Below are 26,435 nucleotides of genomic sequence, written 5' to 3'. Positions count from 1 at the left end.
ACATGTGGGAAGTAGGGAATGTCTTTATGTATGTGTCACGATTGCTTTTGCGTATGTAAACCACAAAGCATGTCAATATAAACTATGAGAACAACTTGAGTTGAGGAGAGTTATATAAAGGAAGGCAGCTAGCTTCTGAGGTAATCCTTTAGATCTACAATGGTTACAGTAGAAATTGGTTCATTAAGATGAAGAAGACTGTATGGCCAGCCAGGCACATCACCGACAGTGATAACTCACTGGTTGTTGGGGGACAATCACATTGTTCTAGTTTGTGAGACTTAACTGGCTACTCTTTGCTGTCCCTTTCCAATGATCTCAAGGTATTCTAAACCATAAATCTCAATGAACAACAATGTTTGGCTGTGAAGCACACTGTTTATACATTCATAAGACATTCAAAACATGATCCTTGAAGGTTAGAAGTATCTGAATATCCAGATTCTCTTTCCAAATGCCTAAGGGACTCTCCGTACCAGTACAATGCTTCTTTCATGTTTAGGCCCATCTATCCCTAGCTGTGTAAAACTGCAAAGATGCAGAACATTAAGTGAATGGTGATGAAAAAAAGTTGTATATATCAAATCATCTACCTGAGAAAGGATTTATAATGTATGATTCATATTCAAATTTCCAGATGAATGCAAACAACTGAAAAATGGCAAAATGACTTCAATCGAAACTTCATTGAAGAAGATATACATAGGCGAATAAACATGAAAAGATCCTCTCAGGCATTATTTCTTAGACAAATGTAAACTAAAAAGTCAGTCTTGCCAAATATTACTAAATTGCTATTAGAATGGCTAATTTATTGAATAGAAAATTCCATGTGTTAGTGAAATAGGTAGCAGAGCTTTCATTCACTGAAGAGCAGGGTACAAAATGGAAAAAAGTCACAGCAAAATACTATGGGAGCTTTCATTAAGTTAGTTATATTTAAGTGAGCTGGCAATATCACTAACAAGTATTCACCACAGAGAAGTTGTACACAGGTGCTTAAAAGAACCTTAACCTAATTGTAATGGCCAATGGTGAAGCATTCGCCTGTCCTCCAAGGACAGAATGAATAAACAAGCTGCAAGAAAACCACAGAGTAAATTATGACTCGGAAACAGTGTATCCAATGCATAAAACAATGTGGCTGTATATTAAACCCATTATGCTAAGTGGAAGAAGTCAGTCCTGATTCTGTCTCTATCTGATATTCTGGAAAAGGCAAAATCATGGTACAGCACATGAATCAGTGATTGCTAGGGGCTGGCTTTAGAAGGGGATTGATTGCATAGCAGCAGTGTGAAACCAATTTTGGAGGGAGGGAGACAGGCTAATGGAATTTTCTATGTCTTAATTAGAGAGATACAGTTGTGCAAATTTGCCCAAATCTATATGTACCACACACCCTAAAAAAACTGACAAGAGTAAACAAAAAATAAAAATTTAAAGGTATGATCCATGCCTTTTGAAGAGAGACTTAGCTTTACTTGTAACAACTGGGAAGAAGAGATCATTTGGTCATGGATTCTGTCTTCAGTGCTTCTTCTCAACTATCTCTAAGTAATCAAATAACACCAACCATTTAAAGCCTCAATTGGACACTGAACCCACAGATCTAACTGCATGCTCTCAGTGGGAAACAATTTCTCTTGCTTCGAATCCATGAAAGCAGTTTCTCTGGAAGTGTCTTTTTATCTTCTGTAAATGTCATCTGAGGTTTTGTCTGGTCCAAACTGTGATCTCAAAGACAGGCCCTGAGTCCTACTCACCCCCCCAAGATGGGCAACACCGTCTGGGAACCAATAGTTGTTTCTAAATGTGGTGGGGTAAGGAAGTTCACAGTAACTGTTAAAAAGGAAGTGGGAAAAAGAAGAAGGGTAAGAAGGAATAGAGGGGGTGAAGTTGATCAAGGTGCATTATATGCAAGTCATGTGTATCACAATGCAACCCTTTTGTCAAACTATAGTAATTTTAGAAATTAATAGAACATGTTCGTTCATCATTGCCTTTGATGACAGATTTATCATAAATTCCTTCCATCTCAATTTGAAAATATATTTGCATATGTTTGTTTCTAGTACTTAGGGTTTATTTTTTCACATTTCAATGTTTTAATTCAACTGAGATTTGTTTGGGGGTAAACTGTAAAGTTGGAATTTAATTTTAGGTTTAAGGAAATTATGCAAATTTTCTAGTACACAAATACATCGTTTGCCACTGACTCTGACTGTTACCCTGGGCAGCTGCCAGCTACAGAGCTGGCTCCTTTCTTTTCTGGATCTTTTTGTTTTCTCTTCAATTTTGGTCTCTGAGGATTTCTTACTAAGTTTGCAATTAATTTTAAAACATGGTTATTTTTAAATGTATCATCTCTCTCTGCTTTATAGAAAGTGTTGCTTAGTGGTACTTATCCACCACACTGAAAGACACTGGAAACCTATTCCTGATGTAGCAGCTACCATGAAGAATTAACATTTTCTCTGGATAATCCCAGTGACATGATCTAGTCTTTCCAATGACTTTTTATTGCAATGAATGTAAATGGCCTTCCTCTTCCTCTTTGACTCATTTTTTCTTTCAGCAAGTTCTTGTAGCTCAAGCAAGTGGAAGACTGTTCTGTGGCCCCAGGGTCTCCTAGCCTATGAACCATCCCATTATCTTTCTCCTTGCTTTCTCTATAGGGATATTAGGTGGCTCTTTTTCATCCATCAATGATGAATGGTGTCTTGCTTTGCTGTTGTTGTTATTGTTTTAGTGCTAGAGCTTGTTTTGTTTGTTTGTTTGTTTTTTGGCATCACATTTCAAATGTTCTGCCACATGAGCCACATCACCACTCTTTGTATTTTAGTTTCTATTTCAGTTAGGGTCTCAAAGAAACTTTTCCTAGACGGGCACCAAACCATAATTCTTTGACCTTATCTTCCTGATTAGCTAGGATTACAGGTGTTCATCACCACACCTGACTTTAGAATAGCAGCTTCATAAATAGGTCTTTCCTACAGCCAGATAAAGGACAATTGCCTCATTTTTTGGTATCAATATGATCTACAATTATCCTAGAATTTTATTTAAAAATATGGTCATTTACTTCTTTTCTTCAGCTTCAGTCCATCACCAAGATAATAAAAACCATGAGGGAAGAATCAATTTCTGCCTGTTTACCAGAATAAGTAAGTATAGTGTCTAGGATATGTGCTACATACCCACTCACTGTGAGTGAATAACTGAATTGGATAAATGAATGAATGAAATGCTAGCTGCTATTTACATTCCATATTATACAAAGCTGTGTCCTTAACTTGACCTTTAAAAATATACTAAGTTGTGTTTTACATGGAATCATGAAGTCCCTGCCTCCCTAAACATGTAGTTTAAATAGATATTCCACCTGTTTCTATGAAATCAAAGATATTGTCTCAAAATTAGTGATAAGTCTTACCTTCGGTGACAAAAATATTGCATGGTTTTGTATGGATAACTAGCCTCTAAACAAAACCAATTTCCCTGGGACTGAAGAGGATTTGTGTATTCACATGCTGGCATTTCAACTTGGAGAGTTTACCTAAGAATGGATTGTTGCTAATCTCTCCAGCCCAATCTTCTGTGCATACTTCCTGAGTGTAGGAGACAGTTATTCTAGATGTGTTGCCATACATACAAAACAGGGAGTCTCCGAAAAGAATAAAACATTCCAACTCCATCAGAAATAATGAAAGAGAACTTGGAGTGCAAATACAATCAAATTTCAAAATTCACACCCAGTCACTGCCAAAGTCTAGCAAAAAGAAAAGGATAAAGCAAAAGCGTGTTTTAGAATGGAAAGAAATAATTTTCTAAAGCTACACACTGATGGGCACCATTAAATTTCTAAGCCACGTATAAACATCATCTACTGAGCCCCTTCATGTCTAAGAGGCAGGACAGAGCTGCAAGAGTTGCAGAAGAAAAGCCAGAGAGTTACACTGAGAATCTCTGAGCTAGCCACAGGGAAAGCAAATGGACAACACCAAAGCAACCTTGGTGGGAGCTGGCAGCTTCCCACTCTATGACAACCCAGAACGCCTGCCCTGAGTCACCTTTCTTCCATCCATCTGCAAACTGGTTCTTGTTTCTAATTGCTTTCCACAAGGGAAATGCGTATAGATTTGGGAAAATGTTTACACTATGAATAGACATAGTTGCCTATATTGTGTAAGCTTCAAGAAACCTGGAACAAATCAATTTGAAAATATATCTGCATGGCCCAAAAACACCGTCTTCTGTTCTCATTGTGTTAATTGGGTATTTCTTTCCAAATATGTGTTGTCTGTGTTCTTTCATTGTTAACAGACAGCTTTGGCTAGAATGTTTTGAAAATAATGAGTATTAATTATAAAGAGTTCAGTGTCAGAATGATATGGTTAAAATGACACAAATCTTAAGATGAAATAGGAATATAAGTTGGACCTTTTGTTAGCTATCGTGAGCTAAGGCAAGTGGATTCACTTTCTTTTATTCTTTTTTTTTCTTCTTGTTTTTGGTGGTACTGGAGTTTGAACTCTACTTGCTTGGCTTTCTTGTTCATGGCTAATGCTCTACCACTTGACTCATGTCTCCAGTACAATATTTTTTCTGATTTATTGGAGATAGAGTCTCTCAGACTTTTCTACCCTGCCTGGGTTTGAATCTCAATTTTCAGGTCTCAATTGCGTGAGCTAGAATTATAGGCATTGAGCCACCAGCACCTAGATGATAATTCCCTTTTCTAAACCTGGAGTTCCTCATTGATAAGGGGAGAAGAAAATAACCTTTTTTTCCTTTGGTACTATTTAGTAACTTATACAATGTTATATTAATACACTTACTCATCCAAACAATGATATTTCTCTTACATTCCTATTTCAATTACATACACATGCATACCCATATGCACACATATGTACAAACGTATACATAAACATCATAAAATTATATCCACTCATAGAGAGTTAAAATAAAGCATTTACAGCCATGTTAAGCTTAACACGATCTAGTTCTAGTGATTTAAAAATCAATATTATATAATATTGCATGCTATTATTGCAGTCATCATCCCTGAATTGTAGATGGCAGGATATTTGGAGTAATAAAAATGATATAACTAACACTTTGCTTTCATAAAGCAATCATAATAATGACTTTGTCTTCACATTTTCCCAAAACACCCTAAAATTGCTAGAGTGATTGGGCAGGGAGATTCCTCCAACACTGCCATTAACAGTTCACAATTTCCAGGGCTTCAATTATTCTCCAAACAAAACTCCATCCCCTGTTGAAATTTGAATCTAAGCTGGGTTTATACTGAGCCTCAAGCAATGCATTTATATCAACAAGGATGTTGCAAAAGGAGAGCCATAGACTGTAAAACAGCTTCTGTATGAGGGGGGTTAGTAGTGTGAATCGAGAAGACAACCAGAAAGGGTGAATGTGTTCAAAATACCTGATGTTCATTGGTGAAAATGGAAAAATGGAGCTTGTTGAGACTGATTTGGGGAAAGAAGTGGGAGAGATGAAGGACACAATCAAGGTATATATATATATATATATATATATATATATATATATATATATATATATGTAGACATGTCAGATCTGAACGCCCCTAATTGATGGAAATAAAGCAAAATGAAAAATCATGGCAGTAGATGCTTTAAAAGTATGAGAAGATCCAGTCTTCTACCTCATCTGCGGTCTTCCCTTTTTCCATTATTTTGAGGAGCATGCAAAGATCTAATTCCCCAGATTCACTGTGTACCTCATTCCAAATCCTGGTATCTTGATTGACAAAGCACTCTCCCTAGAGATGATGACAGCTCTCCTAACTGAAGGTACACTGGATGCAAAGAAACCACTCTAATAATTAAAGTTCAGAGTTCCTTTCAGCGTTTTAATATAGCAAGGAGGAGACAAATGACAAGAATTTAAACTTGAGAATATTCATTAATTCAGGTGTGGCAACCAATACTTGTGCTCCCAGCTACTTGGGAGGCAGAGATCTGGAGGATCACCGTTCTATGCCAGCTTGGACAAAAAGTTAGCAAAGCCCATTTCAACAAACAAGGCAGGCATGGTGGTACACATAAGTAATTCCAGTGATGCAGGAGGCGTAGATAAAAGGATCAAAGCTTGAGGCCAGCTTAGTTTTAAAAAGAATGAGAGACTATCTGAATAATAGCTAGCATAGAAAAAGCTAGGGATATGTCTCAAGTGGTGAAGCACCTGGCTAAAACACACAAAGTCCATAGTTCAAACATCAGTACCACCAGAAAGCAAGCAGAAGAGAAAGCTGGGGTTGGGATGGAGAGGAGAAAAGAAGGTAGGAAGGAGGGAAGGAAGGAAGGTAGGAAGGAAGGCAGGCAGGCAGGAAGGAAGGCAGGCAGGCAGGCAGGCAGGCAGGCAGGAAGGAAGGAAGGAAGGAAGGAAGGAAGGAAGGAAGGAAGGAAGGAAGGAAGGAAGGAAGGAAGGAAGGAAGAGAGGGAGGGAGGGAGGGAGGGAGAGAGGGAGGGCAAAGGAGGGAGAGGAGAGGGAGAGAGAAAAGAAAGAAGAAAACATTCAACAGCACAAAGCTGCAAATGTTACAAAACTGTTCTTTTTATAATCTGAAAAAGCATATTGCTAGGTTTATAGCAAATATCTCTAGAGAGATTGTTACTGTATTTCTAGTGCTCTCTCTCTCTCTCTCTCTCTCTCTCTCTCTCTCTCTCTCTCTCTCTCTCTCTCTCTCTCTCTCTCTCTCTCTCTCATTGTTATTTCTCCATTTCCATGAGTTAAAAGCAATAAAAGCTGAGGAGACAGTTAAAAATCAAGCCATGGACATCAAAACATCTTGTATAAGAGAAATCCAATTGTTCTAGGAGACCATATAAATCAAAAGAGTCCAAAGAATATTTGAAAATGAATGTTTTCTCTCTTGAAAAGCAAAAACCACTTCATTAATCAACTTCTGACCTAAATTCCCAGAGATCCAGAGAAGGAGGGATCTTTCAGGTTAACTCTGGATAATCAATTTTAATCTAGTAAGTTATTGCATCTGAGCATCAAACACATCTATTTCTTTTCCAAGTAAAACAAAACAAACAAAGCCAAATAATGACCAAAAGTCGCTGAGCTCTAATGAGAAATGATCATTTGCATATCTGTGTTTGCTTTAGAACATAACAACATTCCATCTGTCAACGAAAGCAGCACATATTATGCAATTAGTGATTTGAAAGCCCATTACAATAAATTAATAAAGAGCAATATTTACATGCAAACATTATTAGTGACTGATCAATATACTAGTTTCTGCTTTTCCCCTTTAGTGTTTCTGAACTTAAGGAGTATACCCTGAGGGTCCCACTGAGGAAGAGGAGATGGCAAACCTTAAAGGGACCACAGTTCCTGTCAATAAACTTAAGAAAATAATGCAAACCAGTACCTTAGGGTATCCGCAGAAATGCTCACTCCTGTCTATCTCAAAGAACATTTCAAACTCCTGAAAGCATTTCAGAAGGAAAATGCAATGGGCTCATGGGAAGACTGTAGAACATGCCTTGCACTTCCCAATAGTTTGCCTTTACACCAAACGTCTTGGTGACTGTGATAAGGAGGAGAATGGAAATTCATGAAAGCAATAGAATACAGTCAAGTCCAGATAGTGCAAGGTGTGATTCTATTATCTCTCTTCTCTTCTGTCACTTTTTTTAGCCATCTTGTATTTTCTATCTTCCTATTACGTCTAAAGCAGGAAAAATCTGAACAAGGCAATTTTGAACATCAGCTTTTATAGGTTTGGATAGGCAGTTATTTGAAGGTATTGACCAAGGTCCCCAGATTTTTTTTATATAAATACAACAAATTTCTCCGTCACTCAAATATAAATGAGTGACGGCAGCACCGAATGGGTTTCAAGAGAAAACATCATGTTATTTTCTTCAGTGGGAGTATAATTTCTTAAGAGAAATTTATTGGCTACACAGAGAAGAATATTTTAAAAGAATACTTGAAAGAGAAGGATAAAAATGGGTGAGAAATGGTCTACTAGAGTTCCGGCTGACACAGACTTGGTTCTACAAGGCAGAAACACTTGGTCTTGACCAGGTGTGGGGCAGGAGCAGGAGAAGCAGAAACAAGCTTATCTCTAAAGACAGAAGATACTTGATACAAGAAGCTGCTTATGTGCAAAGTCAGCATTGCACCAACCAATTGTGATGCCCAAGTCAATTTTTAACCAACACATGTCTGGATTAAAAGTCTGGGATTTAAATATATATGTGTGTGTGTGTGTGTGTGTGTGTGTGTGTGTGTGTGTGTGTGTGTGTGAGTGTGTGTGTGTGTGTGTGTGTGTGTGTGTGCAGTTTAGAAACAAACATCAGTGTGTTTCAAACTACAAATGCAGCTGACTATGAATAAAACACAATGAAAGGAAAAGGCATGTCAAAATCTGCTCCTGAGAAGCAACATGTGAAGGACAACAGGGTGAGATTCTGTGATTCCAATGACCTTTAGGCCTAAGAATAAAATGAAATGGTATTTTTCATACCTTCAGCAAATGTTTGGACTCAATTGCATAGAAATGAGAAGTGTTCAGTATGACCAGCCATGGGCAAAAGAGACAGGACTGAATGTCACAAGTCCATCTGAGTGGGGAGTGTTTCAAAAGAAAGCACATCCTGATAAAATGAGGCCATTGAAGCTGGCAACAAAATGAATTCTTACCAAAAGCTGAAGAGACCTATTGCATTCCATTAAAAATATCATATGTCCTTTCAGAAATAAGAATTTTTAAAGCACACTAGCCAATTATATTAGAATCCCCTTGACACAAACACTCTGTTTTCCTGAAGGATTCATCCCCTCAGTTGTCTGTTTCCAACTTGATCTCTCCAACTAGGCTTATAAATACCTTCATACTTTGCTTTCTATTGCCCTGATCTCTGCTGTTCATAAAGAAGAGTCCACCTATTCTTTGATTGAGATGTCCTTTCCCCAAACCTCCCAAATGAATTAGGACCTTCCTTGATGTTTTCTTTCAGATTTTCCCGTATGACTTGAAATAAGCAATACACACTTTCCCCTTTCCTCCTGGATTGAACAATGTCAAACTTATAATCTTCAGAAAGAAGTGAAATCATTGTTTCTGTTGTCTTTAGAAGTCATTTCACTAAATAATAGGGAGAATTTACCCTATATATGTGTGTCTGTGATATATAATGTTTCTTAATTTAAAAAAGAGAATGATAAAGAAAACAACCACATTTGTTGGAGGTTAGTTGTGTGGGTTGACCTGGCATACAAATAAGAATATAAAGATGATTGAGATGAGATAATGTCTTTAATGTCAGTATAGAATTCATAGAGTGAAATCAGTCAGAACACAAACTAATCGCTCTCAATCACTAGCAAGACACAGTATTTGTGCTTGTTTATTTTTCATTGTGTAATGCATGTTCAATAAATCAATAGATTATTTCATCCTCTGCAAATTTCATGAAAACATAATGTGAAGGAAATCTGAAAATGTTACTTCCTTTCATGGAAAAGAATTCTAGGAAAGAAAGCATGACATAAAGGAAAGAACACAAAATCTAGCCATGTTATCAAGCCTTTCCATTCTCTCCCAGGCTTTTCATTTCCTGAACACATAACAGGTACAAATAATATCTAGCTCCAACTCCAATGAGACATCCATAACATCTAGCCCTACAGCTGGTTAATTGTTTGTTGACTTGGATATAAATGATAATATTCAAAGATTTTGTGTGGCCACATATTTTGGGGAGATAAAGTGTCGTCCATATTGTGTGAGCTGTGTGATAAATATTTTTAATCTAGAAATATTTTTGAATTTTTTCTTCTTGAATATGATGCCAGGTTCAGTATTTCTCCAACTTGGAATCATGAGTTCCACCTATTAATTTCTACATTGAAGTCAGCTTTAACCATTTGACTTATATGTATCCAATCCCCCAAAGAGAAAAGTGTCATCACTGAAAGTTTTCCTCTTACATTCTTTTTTAAAAATTATTTATTTTTAAATTTTTATTTTTTATTGTGTTTTATCTATTTGTTTGTTTGTTTGTTTGTTTGTTTTTGTCAGTCGTGGGGCTTGAACTCTGGGCTTGGGCGCTGTCCCTGCACTCTTCAGCTCAAGGTGGGCGCTCTACCGCTTGAGTCACAGCACCACTTCCGGTTTTCAAGTGGTTTACTGGAGATAAGAGTCTCATAGACTTTCCTGCCCAGGCTGGCTTTGAACCACCACAATCCGCAGATCTCAGCCTCCTGAGTAGCTAGGATTACAGGAGTGAGCCATGGGCCCCTGGCTTTATTTATTTTTAATTGTGAAAATACAATTACATGAGCAAGATAATTAGTACATTTCTTATCAAGCATTGTAGCCTCCTTCTTACCATCCATTCCCATCTCCCCACCCCCAACCCCACCCCCACGCCAAAGTTGTAAAGTTCGTTTTTCGACATAACGTCTTGTACATCTCATTGTTGCAGTGGGTACACCTGTATTCCTACTTAAACAATTTGTTTTTTCCCTTCCCCTCCACAAATTATACCATTTTCATAAATGTAAACTTCTTTGAGTTTAATAGTTGGATCTCTGAAAACTTTAACAAGCAAGACTTGAAATTAGGAGTACAGTGATTTTCATCCTGGTGAAAATGCTTGTAAAAGGCAAGAGGAGGTATGTAAAAATAGTTTTATTTCACAGTACAGAAACCTATTATTAAGTAGAGGTATAGATAGTAAGATCATCTTATACAATTCCTTGGACCACAGGCTTTTTGAAAATTATTTACATTCTAGTTGAAATCAAGCATATCTTAACTAATGAAAAATATCTAGTATATTAAAAATAACAGGTGTCTTTGAAAATGAGAAACAAACAAGTAATAGTTACACTAAATATTAGCTGTATGGCTTTTGAGTAATTCATTTAACCAATATGATCTGAGGTTACTGTATTCAAAATAAGCAACAGCTCTAAGATATGATTTTCATATGAAAATCAAATGAAATCAAATATGGAAAGTGGAGATGACTTTTTAAGGAAAAAAAAGGGCTTAAATCTGGGCACTTGTGGCTCATACCTATAATCCAAGAACGCAGAAGGTTGAGTTCTAAGATATCTATGTTCAAAGTCAGCCAGAGCAGAAAAGTTCATGAAAAATCTGTGAAACTTCATCTCTAATTGACTATCAAAGTACTGGGTTGAAGTCATAACCCAAGTGGTAGAGCACTGGCCATAAGCAAGCAAACCAAGGGAGAACATGTGGTTGTAAAAGTAAGCCTTCGAATCAGAGGAAGGAAGGAAGGAAGGAAGGAAGGAAGGAAGGAAGGAAGGAAGGAAGGAAGGAGAGAGGGAGGGAGGGTGTGAGAGAGGAAGGAAGGAAGGAAGGAAGGAAAGAAAGAAGGAAGGAAGGAAGGAAGGAAGGAAAGTGAAGGCTTTATTATTACTATAAGTACCACACTGTAGTTTTATTATCACAAGTTTCTAAATTATCCAAGGTTTGATTCTTTAAGAGGAAAAAATATTGCCTTTACATTATGTTGTTACTTGCTTTTCTTGCCACTGGGGTCAAGGGTCAAGTAAAACACAATTCATCAACCAGAGGACCATGTTCTGAAGTCAGAAGTTCATGCCTGGAAGGCCAGTTCTCTGCATGACACAATACCTTTAGTTTGCTATGGCTCTAAAAATAATTGAAGATTCTCTTTAAAGAGAAGTAGTTCCATGTATTGACATAAAAACACAGATCTCTTACTAATGCCAAAGCATTAGTAAGGTGTGTAAGGTGCTCAGGCCATTTCTCCTTTGTCCCCCACATGAACCTGTGTTTCTATTGCCACAAGAACCTAAAAGCTAGAGAGAGTCTCCTGAAAGACCAAGTCTGCTGGCTTCTCCATCATCGTAAAGGACATACCTTCATGCACAGAGAAGTTAGTCGATCACTAAGATATGCAATGATTCCTTTTATCCCCAGAGCCAGTTGCTCCTTTTAATTTTTGTCAACAACGCTTCCTTTTTAATGCCCTCCCTCCAATGAGGAAGTTTAGCCTGACACAGACACAATATACCTCTTCATAAGGAAGGCAAGTGAGTATGTGCCAGATGGGCCAAGAGGATTACAACATGTTTCCTGCTCCCGCGGTGACTCAATGAGGCTGGTATGAGAATTTATCTCATTCAAAAAGTCAGTTTCCCCTGGCAGAATTATGAGTCACAGTTCCTGGGTAGAAAGCTCACTTACCAAAGGCAGTTAGGGAAAAGGGGATCTTTGGGTAAATACAGTAAAGGTCATTCAGAGAGATGGTTCTGCCAGGACTACTGAGGGGAAACTAGCTCTCATCAACTTCTGGAAATCCTTGATAACTTCACAAACATGGAACCTCTCCTTTTCCCTTCCAGGTGTGGTAGGACATGAAACCCCAATGATGAAATGTAAATATGGACTTAAACACTTCCATTATGTAACTGGATAGCTTGAACAAAAGAACATAAGGAAGAGACATTCATTCATCCATTCAACATGTATTTATTGGTACCAAATATGTCTCTGGATTTTGATCATTAGTTCAAGTGCTTGAAGTACAAACAAAATAAATGAATCTATGCCTTTAGGTAACTTAAAATTACCCTCCAAAATGAAGAAGGAAAAGAAGAGGAGAGAAGAGAGGAAAGGGGAGTAGAAGGGGAAGCCTAAAGGAGGAAGGAAGGGAGGGAGGGAGGGCGGGAGGGAGGGAGGGAGGGAGGGAGGGAGGGAGGGAGAAAGCAGGAAGGGAGAAGGCAGGAAAGAGAGAGGGAAGGAGGGAGGGAGAAGGTAGGAAAGAGGGAGGGAGGAAGAAAGCAGGAAGGAGAGAGGGAGGGAGGAAAGGAGGAAGGAAGGAAGGAAGGAAGGAAGGAAGGAAGGAAGGAAGGAAGGAAGGAAGGAAGGAAGGAAGGGAGGGAGGGAGGGAGGGAGGGAAGGAGAGAAGAAGGAAGGAAGGAAAGAATAAAAAAGGAAGGAGGAAAGGAAGGGTAAAGAGGGAAAATAGGGAGTTGGGAGGGAAAGACTGGGGAAAAAGAAGAGAAGGAAGAGAAAGAGACAACAACAACAACAACAAAAAGAGTTTTGCAATGTCAGGAAATGACACAGTATGTAGTATAAAGTAAACCAAAGCAAAGTGGAGGAATGGAGGGTCAGTCATAGGACTAGTGTAGTTAAAATGGCCAAGGAAAGCCTCTATGAGCAGGTAGTAGTCCAACAGTACAAAATAAAAAAAACTCAAAATTAGGATTTGTATTCAGCATATATTTTTTTAAGAAAAATTAGGACAGGAAGTCACTCCAAATCAAGTGAGACAAAAGCCCATCAAGCAGGAGAGATGCTGGTATACTCCTGTGTCCTAGGTGAATATCAGCCCTGGTTAGAATAGGTTAGAATATATCCTTTCCTCTGTGATGTCCCAAAGGGCCAGCAAGTTTAGATATCATCTCTACTTTCAGCTGTACTCTGTCCTAGTTATATCCCTTCTTTAGAGCTATTTTTAGTTTCTAATACAATGCTCTGAGTGGCACAGAAAAACTGAAATTCACCCAGCAAAGATAATCAGGATATCAGAGGGGCTCAAATCTATGCCATGTGAAGAATAGTTGAAGGCTGAACCCTGGTGTCACAGTTATGTAATAACTGAATTTACATTTCTGAAGGTCTCTCCCGCAGAACAGGAATGAAAGCAATGATATTCAAAGTATGGTTCATGGTGCTCAGAGGAATCATCTATGAGGATCTTTTTAAAATGAGGATCCTAAGGCTGCCTGTATTAAAATTAAGGAATCTTTCCTTGCATTGGGCATTTTCAGTCACACAGGGCACCAAAGAAAGGTATGAACATGACAAAGAGAGAAATGCCAGTTTTGTGTACAAAAAATTACATATTTGGATCAGTTCAGAAACTCAATACACTTCAATTAGGTAATTATGAGAGACGTATTGGAGGGGTGACTGAACTGCAAGCTAGAGATGAAAGGAGACCTAGAATAAAATGGAAGTCTGGTGTCCAGTCCCTTCCAGTTTTAATTTCATAGGATCAGAGGATCATGATATCTAAGTCCGGTTATTCAAACTTTATGGATGTCTTAGCCACATGCAAAGGAAGGATGAGTCTATGGACAAATCCATTGTTTCCTATTTAAAAGCAGCATGAGAGCAACCCATGATTGTCCTTTTGTTTCATCTCTTGTTTTCAAAGTCTCAGTGGACTACCAAGAGCTTCTCTACGGCTAGTTCAAGCTCAGTGTTACATCGCTGCCATTTCTTTTTCCAGAAGACTGGCTGCAAAGTGAAAAACTATATCCTACTTGGCTTGGGTGAGAGAATACTGTACTTCTCAGTTGATCCCTTGCGCTAACGCATTCCACGATGACGAGAAATGTCAGCAGTCCTTTCTATTACGAATATTCTATAATTCTTTCAGATCTACAGTTGTGTATTGCCACAGAAGACGTTGCAAATAAACAACATTATGCTCTTTTAAATTCATTTTCAAAAAGGTTGGACACTCTACCTTATGCATGACTTTAATGTTAATTGAATGTTAAAGCAGTTCACTCACCCCAGGCATTGATTGACTGGATCCAATAGAAGTAGAGGCCCATTACACACCACAGAAGTCCCATCCTGCGAACACAAATACAAAGTTGAGGGAAAGTACTTGATACCCTCAAGAGCTTAAAAAATAAAAACATGTGTGAATGCATACTGACTGTAGCCTAATTACCAATGCAAGAGTTGTAACAGGTTTAGAAGCAAGTAAGGCAAATGTTTATTTAATATATTTTTATTGTTATTGTAAAGGTGATGGACAGAAGGGTTACAGTTACATAAGTCAGGTAATGAGGGTATTTCTTTTTGACCAACGTCACCTCTTTCCTGGTTTTCTTCCAGGTTTTCCCTCCCAACCCCTCGCCCCCACAGTTGTATAATTCATTTTCAACATAGTATTTAGTGAGTGTCACTCCTGATCTGTGCACCCTTTAACTTGCACATAATACAAAAGATATGGAAATCAAAAAGGAAAAAGCAAACAAACAAAAACAAAAGTAAAATAACAACAAAAAATGTTTTCATTTCTTGTTGTTTACTTCAAGAATCATTGTTTTATATTATCATATGCACATAGATATTGAGCCTTTGTAATCCTCTCTTAAGAATATCCCCTTTTGTGTGAATGTTTAGAGTCCTGTTAAATTTATCATGTCATGGGGCTGGGAAGGTGGCTCAGTGGTAGAGCACTTGCCTTGCATGCCTGAGGCCCTGGGTTTGATTCCTCAGCACCACATAAGCAAAAAGAAAAAAAGCGGGAAGTGGTGCTGTGGCTCAAGTGGTAAAGCACTATCCTTGAGCTGAAGAGCTGAGGGACAGCGCCCAGGCCCAGAGTTCAGGCCCCATGACCAGACCCCCCCAAAAAATTATCATGTCCAAGTATAATGTTCTTGTCTTCCCATCCATTGTGTTTACTTGTAGATTTATAGGCATATTCTAGTTCCCACAAATTAAGGAAACTATGAAGCATGCTTCTTTGGGTTTGGCTTCATCACTTAATATAATGTTTTCCAAGTGTTCCTATTTCTTTATAAATGGGGAGATATAGTTGTTTCTGATGGAAGCACACAATTCCATTGTGTATGTGTGTGTGTGTCACATTTTCTTGATCTGTTCATCCACTGAGGGGCATCTGGGTTGATTCCATAACTTAGCTATGTTAAACAATTCTGCAATGAATATGGTTGTGCTGATAGCTTTAGTATGGCTTTTTGTTTATGGTCAATAGGATAAATGCCCATGAGTGGAAGTGCTGGATCGTAGGTGAGCTCTATGTTTAATCTTTTGAGGTACCTTTATATTTCTTTCCAGAGTAGTGGAATAAGCTTACATCCCCACCAACAGTGTAGTAGCATTCCCTCTTGGCCACATCCCTGCCAGCATCTCTTATTGTTAACTTTCTTGATAATGGACATTCTAACTGGGGTGAGATGGATTCTCAAGTTGTTTGATTTGCATTTCCTTTATAGCCAGAGATGTTGAACATTTCTTCATGTGTCTCTTGGTCATTCTTACTTCTTCTGAGAAGTCTCTCTTTTAAGTCATTAGCCTATTTATTAATTGGGCTGTTTCCTTGAAGGTTTATTTTTATGCTGTTTTATTTTTTTAGCTCAAGTGCTTAAAAAATAAAAACTAGTGTGAATGCACACTGACTATAGCCTAAGTACCATTGCAAGAGTTACAGTTTATTAACAAATTTGGTTGTCAGAAACAAGTAAGGCAGGTTTTGTTTGTTTTTCTCATCCATTCAGTTCTGAACTTTCAAATTACATATAAGGAAACTCAGACAAGCTTAAATAGTATAAGCAAGATTCTTTGTCTAGAAAGTAGAAGAGATATGACTAAATTCCAACTGCCAGGTCCAGAACTCACTCTTAGTCACAGAACTATAACTGTCTATATAAAAAAAAGTAGTCATCTTATAATTGTAACCCCTCTGTATGGAATTTTCACAATAAAAATATAATCATTTGGAGTTTCTGACCAGAAGTCATATTTCTGGGCAAATATTTGATCTTCTTTCCCTTCTTCAAGTTCTCTTGGTCTAATCTGAGTAAGAAATATGTTAATATCTAAGTACTTTTCCTTCTTAGTGATAAATGAAAAGTCTAGAAATCCCAGATTCAGACTTAGTCTCAAGTCTACTGTACTCTGAATTTATATGAAGGAAAATATATAAACCTCATGTCCTGCCATTCTTTCTTTTCTCACTGGAAGAGACAAATGACAAGGCATTAGCCCAACTGCTATCATCTTTGGCCTCCATATTGATAACCAGATGGATCTGCCAACTGGAAAGAGCCATAGCCTTATATTAGGCTGTATGATCTTTTATGCAAATGATGTTGAGATTTAACATCTGAGTGTTCCTTTTCCTTCATCCCTAGACATGTCTTCCCAATGATCAAACCTCCATGTGATTATAAATGCTGAAACCTGGCATGACTCAGAAATTTCAAGATCAAGGACTCAGCTTTCTGCTTTGAAGGCAACATTCATGCAAAGTACTTACAGCAGCCTTGGTAACTTCTCCAGATCATATTTCTAGGAAGTGACAGTGATGAGATTTATACTCACATTGGGCTGACAAGAGTTTGGGAAACAGACTATGCCACAAATTCTGCAACCACAGAGACCCATCTTCCTAATATAGCCAATGAATTATTTTATCAATTCATTATTAGATGATATCAATTTAAATGTACCACTTTTAAGCATGAATAAAAGGTGTAAAATGCTACTGCTAAAGCAGACGGGCTGTGTGATTACCTGCAAATACAATGCAAGTTTCCAACTTTTGTCCCCTCTCTTATCTGTTTACCATGAAAAATTTCACATTTGTATCATATTTACTTCTTTAACTTTACCCTACACAAGTTTGAAGTGACTTTACTATATCAAAAGCAGCCATTTTATCTCCAAGATTAAATGTTTCTGCCTTTCCATGGTCATACTTTTTTTTAAGCTTTATACCATTACCTTAGGGACATCCAGGTTTCTCCAGTTACTCATTCATTAAATAAAATGTTATAACTCAGTGGTAGAGCCTTTGCTTAGCATGTATAATACCCTGGGTATTATACAAGAGCACTTTGTGAATACAAGTTACTATAAAATAACTGCAGGAGCCTCTAATAAACAAGATGTAGGCTCTTTTATAAAGGCATTCACTGTCGTAGATACACCCCATGCAACCCACTTCAATATCATCAGCTGTGCATGAAATACCCGCATGTAGAGGTACTTGGGAAATACTGAGATTTACCAAACAGACATGTCAGCAGTAGGCAGAGTCTAGCAGGGACTTAGAACATGTACAAAAAAAGTGATTGCAATACAAAGTTTAAAAAATGAATAAAAATGGGAAGGTCACATTGCTTTAGTTTATTCCAGCTAAAGCAATCAAAGACAAAAACACAAAAGGTCCTGTCAAACTGTTTTGTTTATTGAGAATCGAGGCAGAGGGAATATATGAGGAAAAATAAACTCTTGGTAGAGAATAATGTATAAAGGTAATGCAAATATGGAACGTAGATAGGAAATAGACTATTAATAATTGAGTTTGGCTCAAGTGCAAGGCATTAGGGAAAAGAAAACATATGGAAGATTTTACTGGAAAGCAGAGAGTGTCTGGATCAAAGCTATGAAGAGCAGGCTAAAAACCAGATTAACTTAAAAAGCTGCATAGGGAATCATGGAAAGTTTCTTATTAGAAGAGTGATACAGTCATCAAGTAATGCCTTGCATAAGTCACTGCACCAGGCATAATAAATTGCCACGAAATTTTGTCTTCAAAAAGGTTTGAATCTCAAGTCTGGCTTAACAATAATTGTTATTCTTTCACCTTTGTGTCATCTACAAACTTAATCAGCATGCTACTATGTCCACACTCAAGTCATTAATAAAAGTAATTAATAATTCTGCATTAATCTTTGTCAGCTAGAGCAAGTAGATATTTCACTGCAGATTCAGGCACTATAATTTCAGCTTTTTCTCCTGCCCAAACTCACCTCTGTGAAAGCATTCTGGCCTCCCAAATTGCTTTTTGACTATTTAAAAAATACACACACACACACACACACACACACACACACACACATACACACACACACACACACACACACACACACACACACACACACACACACACACACACGATTTTCCCCAGTTTGTCTGTATGCTGCTGAACTTCTAAAGCAACACTTAGAGGACATTCTAATTAATGTGATGGAGGGCCTTTATTGATATTCCCAAGAGTAACTGGATTATGCCAACGGCAGCAGTCAGGTCACCAAGATAAAGCAAATCTAAAGATGACCTATGTGCAAACACAAGTCCAGGGGCAGTCCTGCTTGGTGATAAATTAAAATCAAGCAGACTGAAAAGAAATGTGATTGTACAGGCTAGTTTTAAAGAGAGGAAAGTTAGTGGGAAGTCATTGGCAAGTCTGAAGTCCCTCACAGTATGCAGATTCTTTTTTTATAATATTGTCTTGTGTTCAGTGTTAATAATTTTATTATTGAAAAGAGTAATAGATGTGTGTTCCTGTTTCTTATGGAGAGAATGGGGGTTGGGGTTAGGCTAGCTGCATGCAAGTAGAGGAACTAACGGAAAGCAAAGGAACCTGTCCTATAACAAACACATAGGCTCACAATGTCTAGATTACAGCTTAGCTTTAGATTACTGTGATGGGTCTAATAAACCTTTGGCTTTCTTTGGTTGACTAGAACCTATACATAGTAAGTTACTAGCCAGCCTTTTTTGTCTCATTCACTTTCATACTCCCCTTCCTATTTTCTATACTTGCCTTTTATTTGATGTCATTGTCTCCCAATTTATCGACCTGAATATGTGTGCCATCTAGCAACAAGTTTCATCCTATGTCATCCACAAAGACAAAACAATCCGCAAAGTGAGGATTGTTACATTTACTCAGCACTATCCATGCCTATGGAACTTTCTATTATCTTAGTTGTAAGCTGTAGAATGGGCTTCATCTGGGTCACCCTGACTACTGGGCTCTCTTACCAGGCTAGCAGCCTAGATTTGTTATGTCACAGCTGTTATTCACTCTGGGTCATCATTTTTCCAATTTCCTTTTTGCATATGACATTCTTACCAGGTCTACTTCCCTGATTCCACATATAGCCCCTACTCATATAACAGGCATTTTGTGAAGTTCATAAAGATTGTAGGGCTTGGACCTTCAGCCTGGTACATTTTCCTCACTAAATTAAGTTAGTCTCCTGTAACCATGGGGCTGCTATCACTTGCTTCATCTGTGTCATGTTGACAGATGCCCTTTGTTATGATCTGCCCATAGACAACTGGACTAGTAATCCTACTACTGAGCCTAGGAGGACCTCTCCACAGAAGGCTAATCTAACATCAAACCATTTCCTTTAGTCCTTATCTACCATGATCCATTCCATAGATTTCCCATGTACAAATTGCTGATGTGGTTCAAGTAGGTTTTGCATTGGTACCCAACTAATATAAGACAAACAACCTTTTAAAGAACAGAGGAGAAACCGTTAGTTATCCCATTTTACAGACAAGGAGTTAATGGTCCTTAAAGAATCGGAATCATTTCCATCATCAGTCTTACAGTTTACCCTTTTTTGAACCATGATAAGATCCTGTTGCAGCCTATTTCAGAATCCAGTACAACGCAGCAAATACTTTAGTAAATTGACAGAATGGTTCTTTTGGGCAAGATGAAAGAAACACATACTACTTAGCCTCCTAGTGAATGCAACTTTAAGCTATGAACCAAATCAAAGAACAACTTTTTAAAGACTTTACCAAACAAATAATTTCACACTTTTTAAATACACAGAGAACATTCACCAAGATAGGTCATATTACGTGCCATAAATCAAATCATAATAAAATAAAAGCAATGAAAGAATAAAACTGGGCATCAATACCAGAAAGATAAGAGGAAAATCTCCAGACACTTCAAAATTAATATATGCTTCTATGTGATCCCTAGGTCAAAAACAAAGTCCTAAGAGAAAATAGAAAATATTTTGAGAAGTAAGGTATGGTGATGCATGCCTGTAATCTTAGCACCTGGACAGTACAGGCAGGAGGATTGAGAATTTGAGCCCAGTCTGGAATACATAGTGAGTTTTGAGCCAACAGTGATATCATGCCTCAGAAAACCAAACAAATTATGTATATATACATATATGTATATATAAATGCTTATATGTATGAGGGCAAAAGTGAAAATGTGACACAGCAAATGAGTGTTTAGAAGATAATTTGTTGTTTTAAAGGAGATTATGAAAAAGAAAGATTTAAAGTACCTAATCAAATAATATGAAAAAGAAAGATTTAAAGTACCTAATCAAACTAAAAGGCAAGCAAAGTGAAGAAAAACTAATAAATGGAAATTAAAGACATTTAAAATATAAAAGAGAAAAAGCCACAGTGCCCTGCACCTTGTATATATACTTCCCTAGCTTGGGAGTGGAAAGGAAAAAAAAACAAAATGCTTAAATAGGGATTGACCCATTGTAACAATGAGATGTACAAGACTATGTTGAAAAACAAACTTTACAATTTAGGTGGGGGGGGGGGAAGGGGAGATGGGAAGGAAGGGAGGGTAAGGGAAAAACAAAGGAGGAGGAAACAATGATAGGAAATGTACTCATTACCTTGTTCCTGTAACTGCAAACGCTCTGCACAGTATTTTTTACAATATAAAACATATTTTAAAAATGGGTTATTTGAAGAGTACATTTCACTACTAACAGGAATGACATTGGAGACATGACTATGGATCATAGAGACATTAATATTATATATATGCAGAGAGAGAGAGAGAGAGAGAGAGAGAGAGAGACCCTACTAAGCCACACTGATATTGACATCTGATTCACAGGCACTGCAATAATGTATGTGTTTTTGGTTTTGTTTATTTGTTGGTTTACTTGTTTGTTCATTGAGCCTAGATATTCATATGTAGCCCAAATGGCCTTCAATGCTCCATCATTCTGTCTTAGCTTCTTAAGAGCTGAAAACAACCATTCCAGGATTTATGTTTTTATATTTTTAAGAAACTTGTTGCTCTTCTGTTGCAGTTGTGATAGAAAGTGATATTAAAAGCTGGGTGGCCTGTATTCATACCTACTCAGAAGGATGAGATCTAAGGACTGCAGTTCAAATCCAGCCCTGGCAGGAAAGTTTGTGAGACTCTTATCTTCAATAAATGATTCAGCAAAAGCCAGAAATAGTGCTGTAGCTCAGAGAGGCTCACAGAGTACAGGCCTTGAGTTCAAGCCCCAGGACCAGCAAAAAAAAATCATATGAGACATGCCACATTCATAAATTCAAAGACTCAATATTAAAATGTCAGTTTTCTCCAAAATGAGCCATAGGTTTAGTTCATTTCAATCAAGATTCCATTAAGGTATGCATTTTTATGTTCAGATAAGGTAATTATAGTATTCTATGGAGGGAGAAAAGCCATAAAATATTGGAAATAATTTTTAAACAAGAATAAAGTTGAAGGAATCATACTATACACAATCCAATTCTGAAATGTTAGTAATCAAGAGATACATTACCAAAAAGAATTTGCAGTAAGCAAATTAACACATGAAAAGATACTTAAAATCAGTACAGTACTCTTAGAAAATGTAAATTAAAAGCATAATGAAGTACTACTGCATCTTTCAGAATAACTAAAACAAACAAAAATAAACATGGAAAATACCAAAAGTTGAAGAGGATAAGTTTTCTATGTATAGAATATATGATATTATAGTTTCTCTAGTATCAGGGTGAAAGTTGGTCATACAATTAAATGATAGTTTGGTCATACAATACTACCTGCAATCTCATGTCTAAGTATTTTCCCCAAGAGAAAGAAAGACTATGCTCCCACAAAAAAGGGGTACAAGCATATTTATAGCCACTCTTTTTTTTTTCTAGGATTTTTTTTTGGTCGTGGGGCCTTAACTCTAGGCCTGGGCACTGTTCCTCAGCTCTTCAGCTCAAGACTAGCACTCTACCACTTGAATCACAGTGCCACTTTTGGCTTTTTCTGCTTATGTGATGCTGAGGAATCGAACCCAGGGCCTCATGCATGCAAGGCAAACACTCTACCACTGAGCCACCTTCCCAGCCCTTTATAGCCACTCTTGTATCAGCTTCCCCAAATTAGACATAACTCCAATGTCATTCCATAAGTGAACGGGTTGACATGCCTTAGTACATACAAAAAGCAGAGAAGGATTCAGCATTTCTAAGTAATGAGCTTTATTTATTGTATGCTGTGAAACAATTTGGATAAACCTCAGAGACATTTTGTTAGATGAAAGAAGCTAATCTAAGTAGGTTATCCACTGTATGATTCCATTTAAATGATATTCTTAAAAAGACAAAGTGGTGTTCAAAAGAAGACCCCTGAGGGTTGGGGTAAGGGAAGAGTATAATGCTAAAGAAAGACTCAGAGGAGCTGTTCAGGGACATAAACCAGCTGAATCCTAATTGTGACATGATGCAATACATAAAGTTCACAGACCTACACTCAGTAATAATAATAATAATAATAATAATAATATAAGTAGTTGCTTGTAAAATTTTTGCAAATATTATTAGGTAATAATGCATATTTTTACATGATACGGTTTTGCTTTAACAAAAGCTGAACAAATGATTTGTGATGCCGTTTTAGGAATTTAAACCCTAAATATAGTTTGTATTTTCTACTTTCACTTGTAAGCAACAGTCTCAGTCTCATCATTGAGTATTGAACGTTCCAGAGAAGGCTAGCAGTCCATGCAGAAAGAGATATCAAGGAACTGTACCAACTTTAGTTTACCAAGTAGTACTGCTCACCTTACTGATAGAATAACAGAGTCAAAGTTTATCCCAGGAAACATTGTTCTCTCAAATACTGCCTTCCCCCATAGCTTCAGAGTGTAGGAACTGTGAGCGGACAGATATAACATAATATGCCACCTGCCATCTTCAGAAGCTAGGAATAGAATGTGAGCAGACTGCTTTCTTTTTGTTCTTTCATTCTTTTTTTTTCAAATAAGAACATGCTCTGAGGGGTGAGGGCAGAAATATCATCATGAAGGCTCCTCTCTCACAGAGGAGAACAAAACCTGGGGCTTAAAGATAGAAAGGTGAAGAGCAATATAAATGGAGTACTGAACTTGGAGTTCTACAGGGTTACATGATTTTGGACTGTTACAGATTCACTGACCACTTAAGAGTTGTATGCTGTTCATGATCAACTTGATTGATGTGACGGGGGTTCATGTGATACTTTCAAACCAAGTCAGGAGTAGTATATCCCACTGTGCCCTCTCTGAAGGAGGTAGGAATTCATGTGATAAAATATTCTCTAATTAAGTAATACTGAAGCTGAGGGTTGATAGAAGTTAATAACTACCTACCATTGATTAAGAGGGGTGTTCATGAAAATTTCTATAGAGAACTTAGCATTGTCCATGAACATACATAAATCAGCAAAGCCTAGTTATCATGAGCTCTTATTAAGTAACATGTTTGCAACTCTGCAATGGTGGACAAAAGCTACCTCAAATATTATTTATGAAGAACAGCCTAAGTAACATGGACTACATTCACAAGTGACTATTGGGTAAAACTTCCTATGTCATACTTCTGGGTAAACTGGGTCCCAGTTTACTGTTTGGTTTACCAACTATTTCAAAGGAGATAATCCAAGTTACGTTTGGACCCTACATTGCAGAACAGCCAAGAACATTATGATGGACTAGATAACAAAATTTGAACTTGGAAAAAAAATTGTCAGAGATTTCCTTCCATTATAGATGTTTCAAATCCTCAAGTTTAAAACTCAAGTAAAGGCCAGGCAATGGTTGGCTCATGCCTGTAATCCTAGCTACACAGGAGGCTGAGATCTGAGGAATTGTGGTTCTAAGCCAGCCCAGGCAGTAAAGTCCATGAGACTCTTACCTTCAATAAACCATCAGAAAACTAGAAGTAGTGCTGTAGCTCAAGTGGTAGAGTGCTAGCCTTGAGCTGAAGAGCTAAGGGACAGTGCCCAAAGCCCAGAGTTCAGGCCCTAAAACCAACAAAAAACAAGCAAACAAACAAAAAAACACAAGTAAAATCTTTTTTTAACCATCTTTAAGGTTTGTTAGAGAGGACTGTGCTGTAGAAATTGGATTTAAAAAAAAATAAGCTTGTTTTAGTTTGGCTAAATTTTCAAGGACCTAATGGGTTCATCTGAAGATCTTGAAGTAAAAAAGCAAACATTGTTATAACTTGCTTAACGCAAATCAGAAAATGTTTCACCGTTGCCTATACTGTTGGGGGAATAGAGGACAAGCCTGAGGCTTCTGGAGTCTGAGAAGCATTCTGCTTCTCCAATTGTGGCTACATAACGAGCCATTTTTTTTTAAATGAATCAATGAGTTGTACAATTCACATTCATGTAGGTTGTTGTAAATGTGATGCTTCTGTAAGACTACAAAATAAGTTTTGCTTGATTGAAGTTAAAAGGTATATAAAATAACAGGTAAAAAAACAATGGGAAGGAGGAGAGAAACTATAGCTATATACGCACATGCATGCTTTAAACCAAAAGAGACCATTGAAAACAACACATACTGGGTGACAGGAACTCATCTTAGGACTGTAGAAAGGAAAATTTATGAGGGTATAGTTTTACAATTCCCCTAATTCACTCAGCAAATATTTGCCAAGCTCTGGACACAGTCAGAAGGAGAGGGCAGAAGCTGCTCTCTCCATGCTTTTGAAGTTATAATTCTGCACTGTAATCCTACAGCTTAGAAAATGGTGTAATAGTGGGGGCATTCCAAAGCACAAGAGGACATAGAGGAGGCACTTTCTGGGTCATGTGATGCCATTTGAAGTTCAAGTGGAGAATTAGGTGAAATGATAACCACCAACAACATAAAATGAGTCATGTCACCTTGGTAACTAACATTCAGTCACCTCCAGGTTAGAAATTAATTACTTTTCCGAAGCATAGCAAAGCTTCTTGGCCATCTGAGATTTCCACTCTTTAAATTTCATGTAGTGACATGGCCACTAATAACCTCTCTAATTTAAAGGGATGGTCTGAAGATCACGATCCTGCCTGGGAAACTCTCAAGGGAAAGGCACATTCTGCAAACTGTTAGAAAGGGCACAAGTGATACAACTGTGGCCATGTTTTCATAGATTAAGCCATGAAGACTTCACACTCTAGCGTTTGAGACTATAGCATCGAGTTCCATTCAAATCAAGGAACAGTTATTGAGCCTCTATTTCATATACTTTAATACAAGTTGTACCATATATGGAAATAAATGAACCGTTTTGGTAGTCATCAATCTCACTGTTTGGGAGCAGAGTCAAAGATAGACACAAAACAAGAAGGAAAGAAAAAATATAGGGAATACAAGAAAATACATGGCCAAGTTCAATACAACCCAGTAACTTTTTGCAGAAGGACCACATAGCCAAAAAAATAATAAAGAGAATTTTAAAGATAACATACCATACATTTCCTGAAGATTCATATGGTATATTGGCATTATATAAACTTCAGATCATTTTATAAGTAAGTATTCTGGTTAACTTGATTTAACAAAAGATTAACCAAAATTATTTGATCATAACTCCTTTTCCCCCAATACACTATGTAGGGTCTCATTGGAAATAGTAACACTGACAGTGAAAGCCTTAATTGGGAATGGGAGATCTAAGACATAATTCCAGACCAAACTTCAATCCATAAAATGCTCTCTTTCCACTTGGGACTGACCTAACTGCCAGTGGAAATAATCTAGATTTCCTTCCTCCTCATGTCTATTTCTTCACCCCT

General features: G+C 37.4%; 1 protein-coding gene across 4 annotated transcripts in view; it reads right to left on the bottom strand.

The window, feature by feature from the left end:
* Il1rap (interleukin 1 receptor accessory protein) overlaps positions 1–26,435 on the bottom strand; it is a 139,134-nt gene that overhangs the window by 77,341 nt on the left and 35,358 nt on the right. For all 4 annotated transcript variants that reach the window (XR_011373535.1, XM_070029829.1, XM_070029830.1 and 1 more), the window contains exon 2: positions 14,604–14,668. Coding sequence is in view for 3 of the 4 variants with exons in the window: in XM_070029829.1 (XP_069885930.1) it covers positions 14,604–14,667 (64 nt within the window). In the remaining variant the exon portion in view is untranslated. The remainder of the gene's footprint in view (positions 1–14,603; positions 14,669–26,435) is intronic.

This window comes from Dipodomys merriami, unplaced genomic scaffold (genome assembly GCF_024711535.1).
Source record: "Dipodomys merriami isolate MVZ:Mamm:240054 unplaced genomic scaffold, mDipMer1.0.p SCAF_2, whole genome shotgun sequence".
In the NCBI taxonomy this organism is placed as follows: Eukaryota; Metazoa; Chordata; class Mammalia; order Rodentia; family Heteromyidae; genus Dipodomys; species Dipodomys merriami.
Note: the sequence above shows the minus strand (reverse complement) of the source record. Positions and strands in the feature narration are given on the sequence as shown.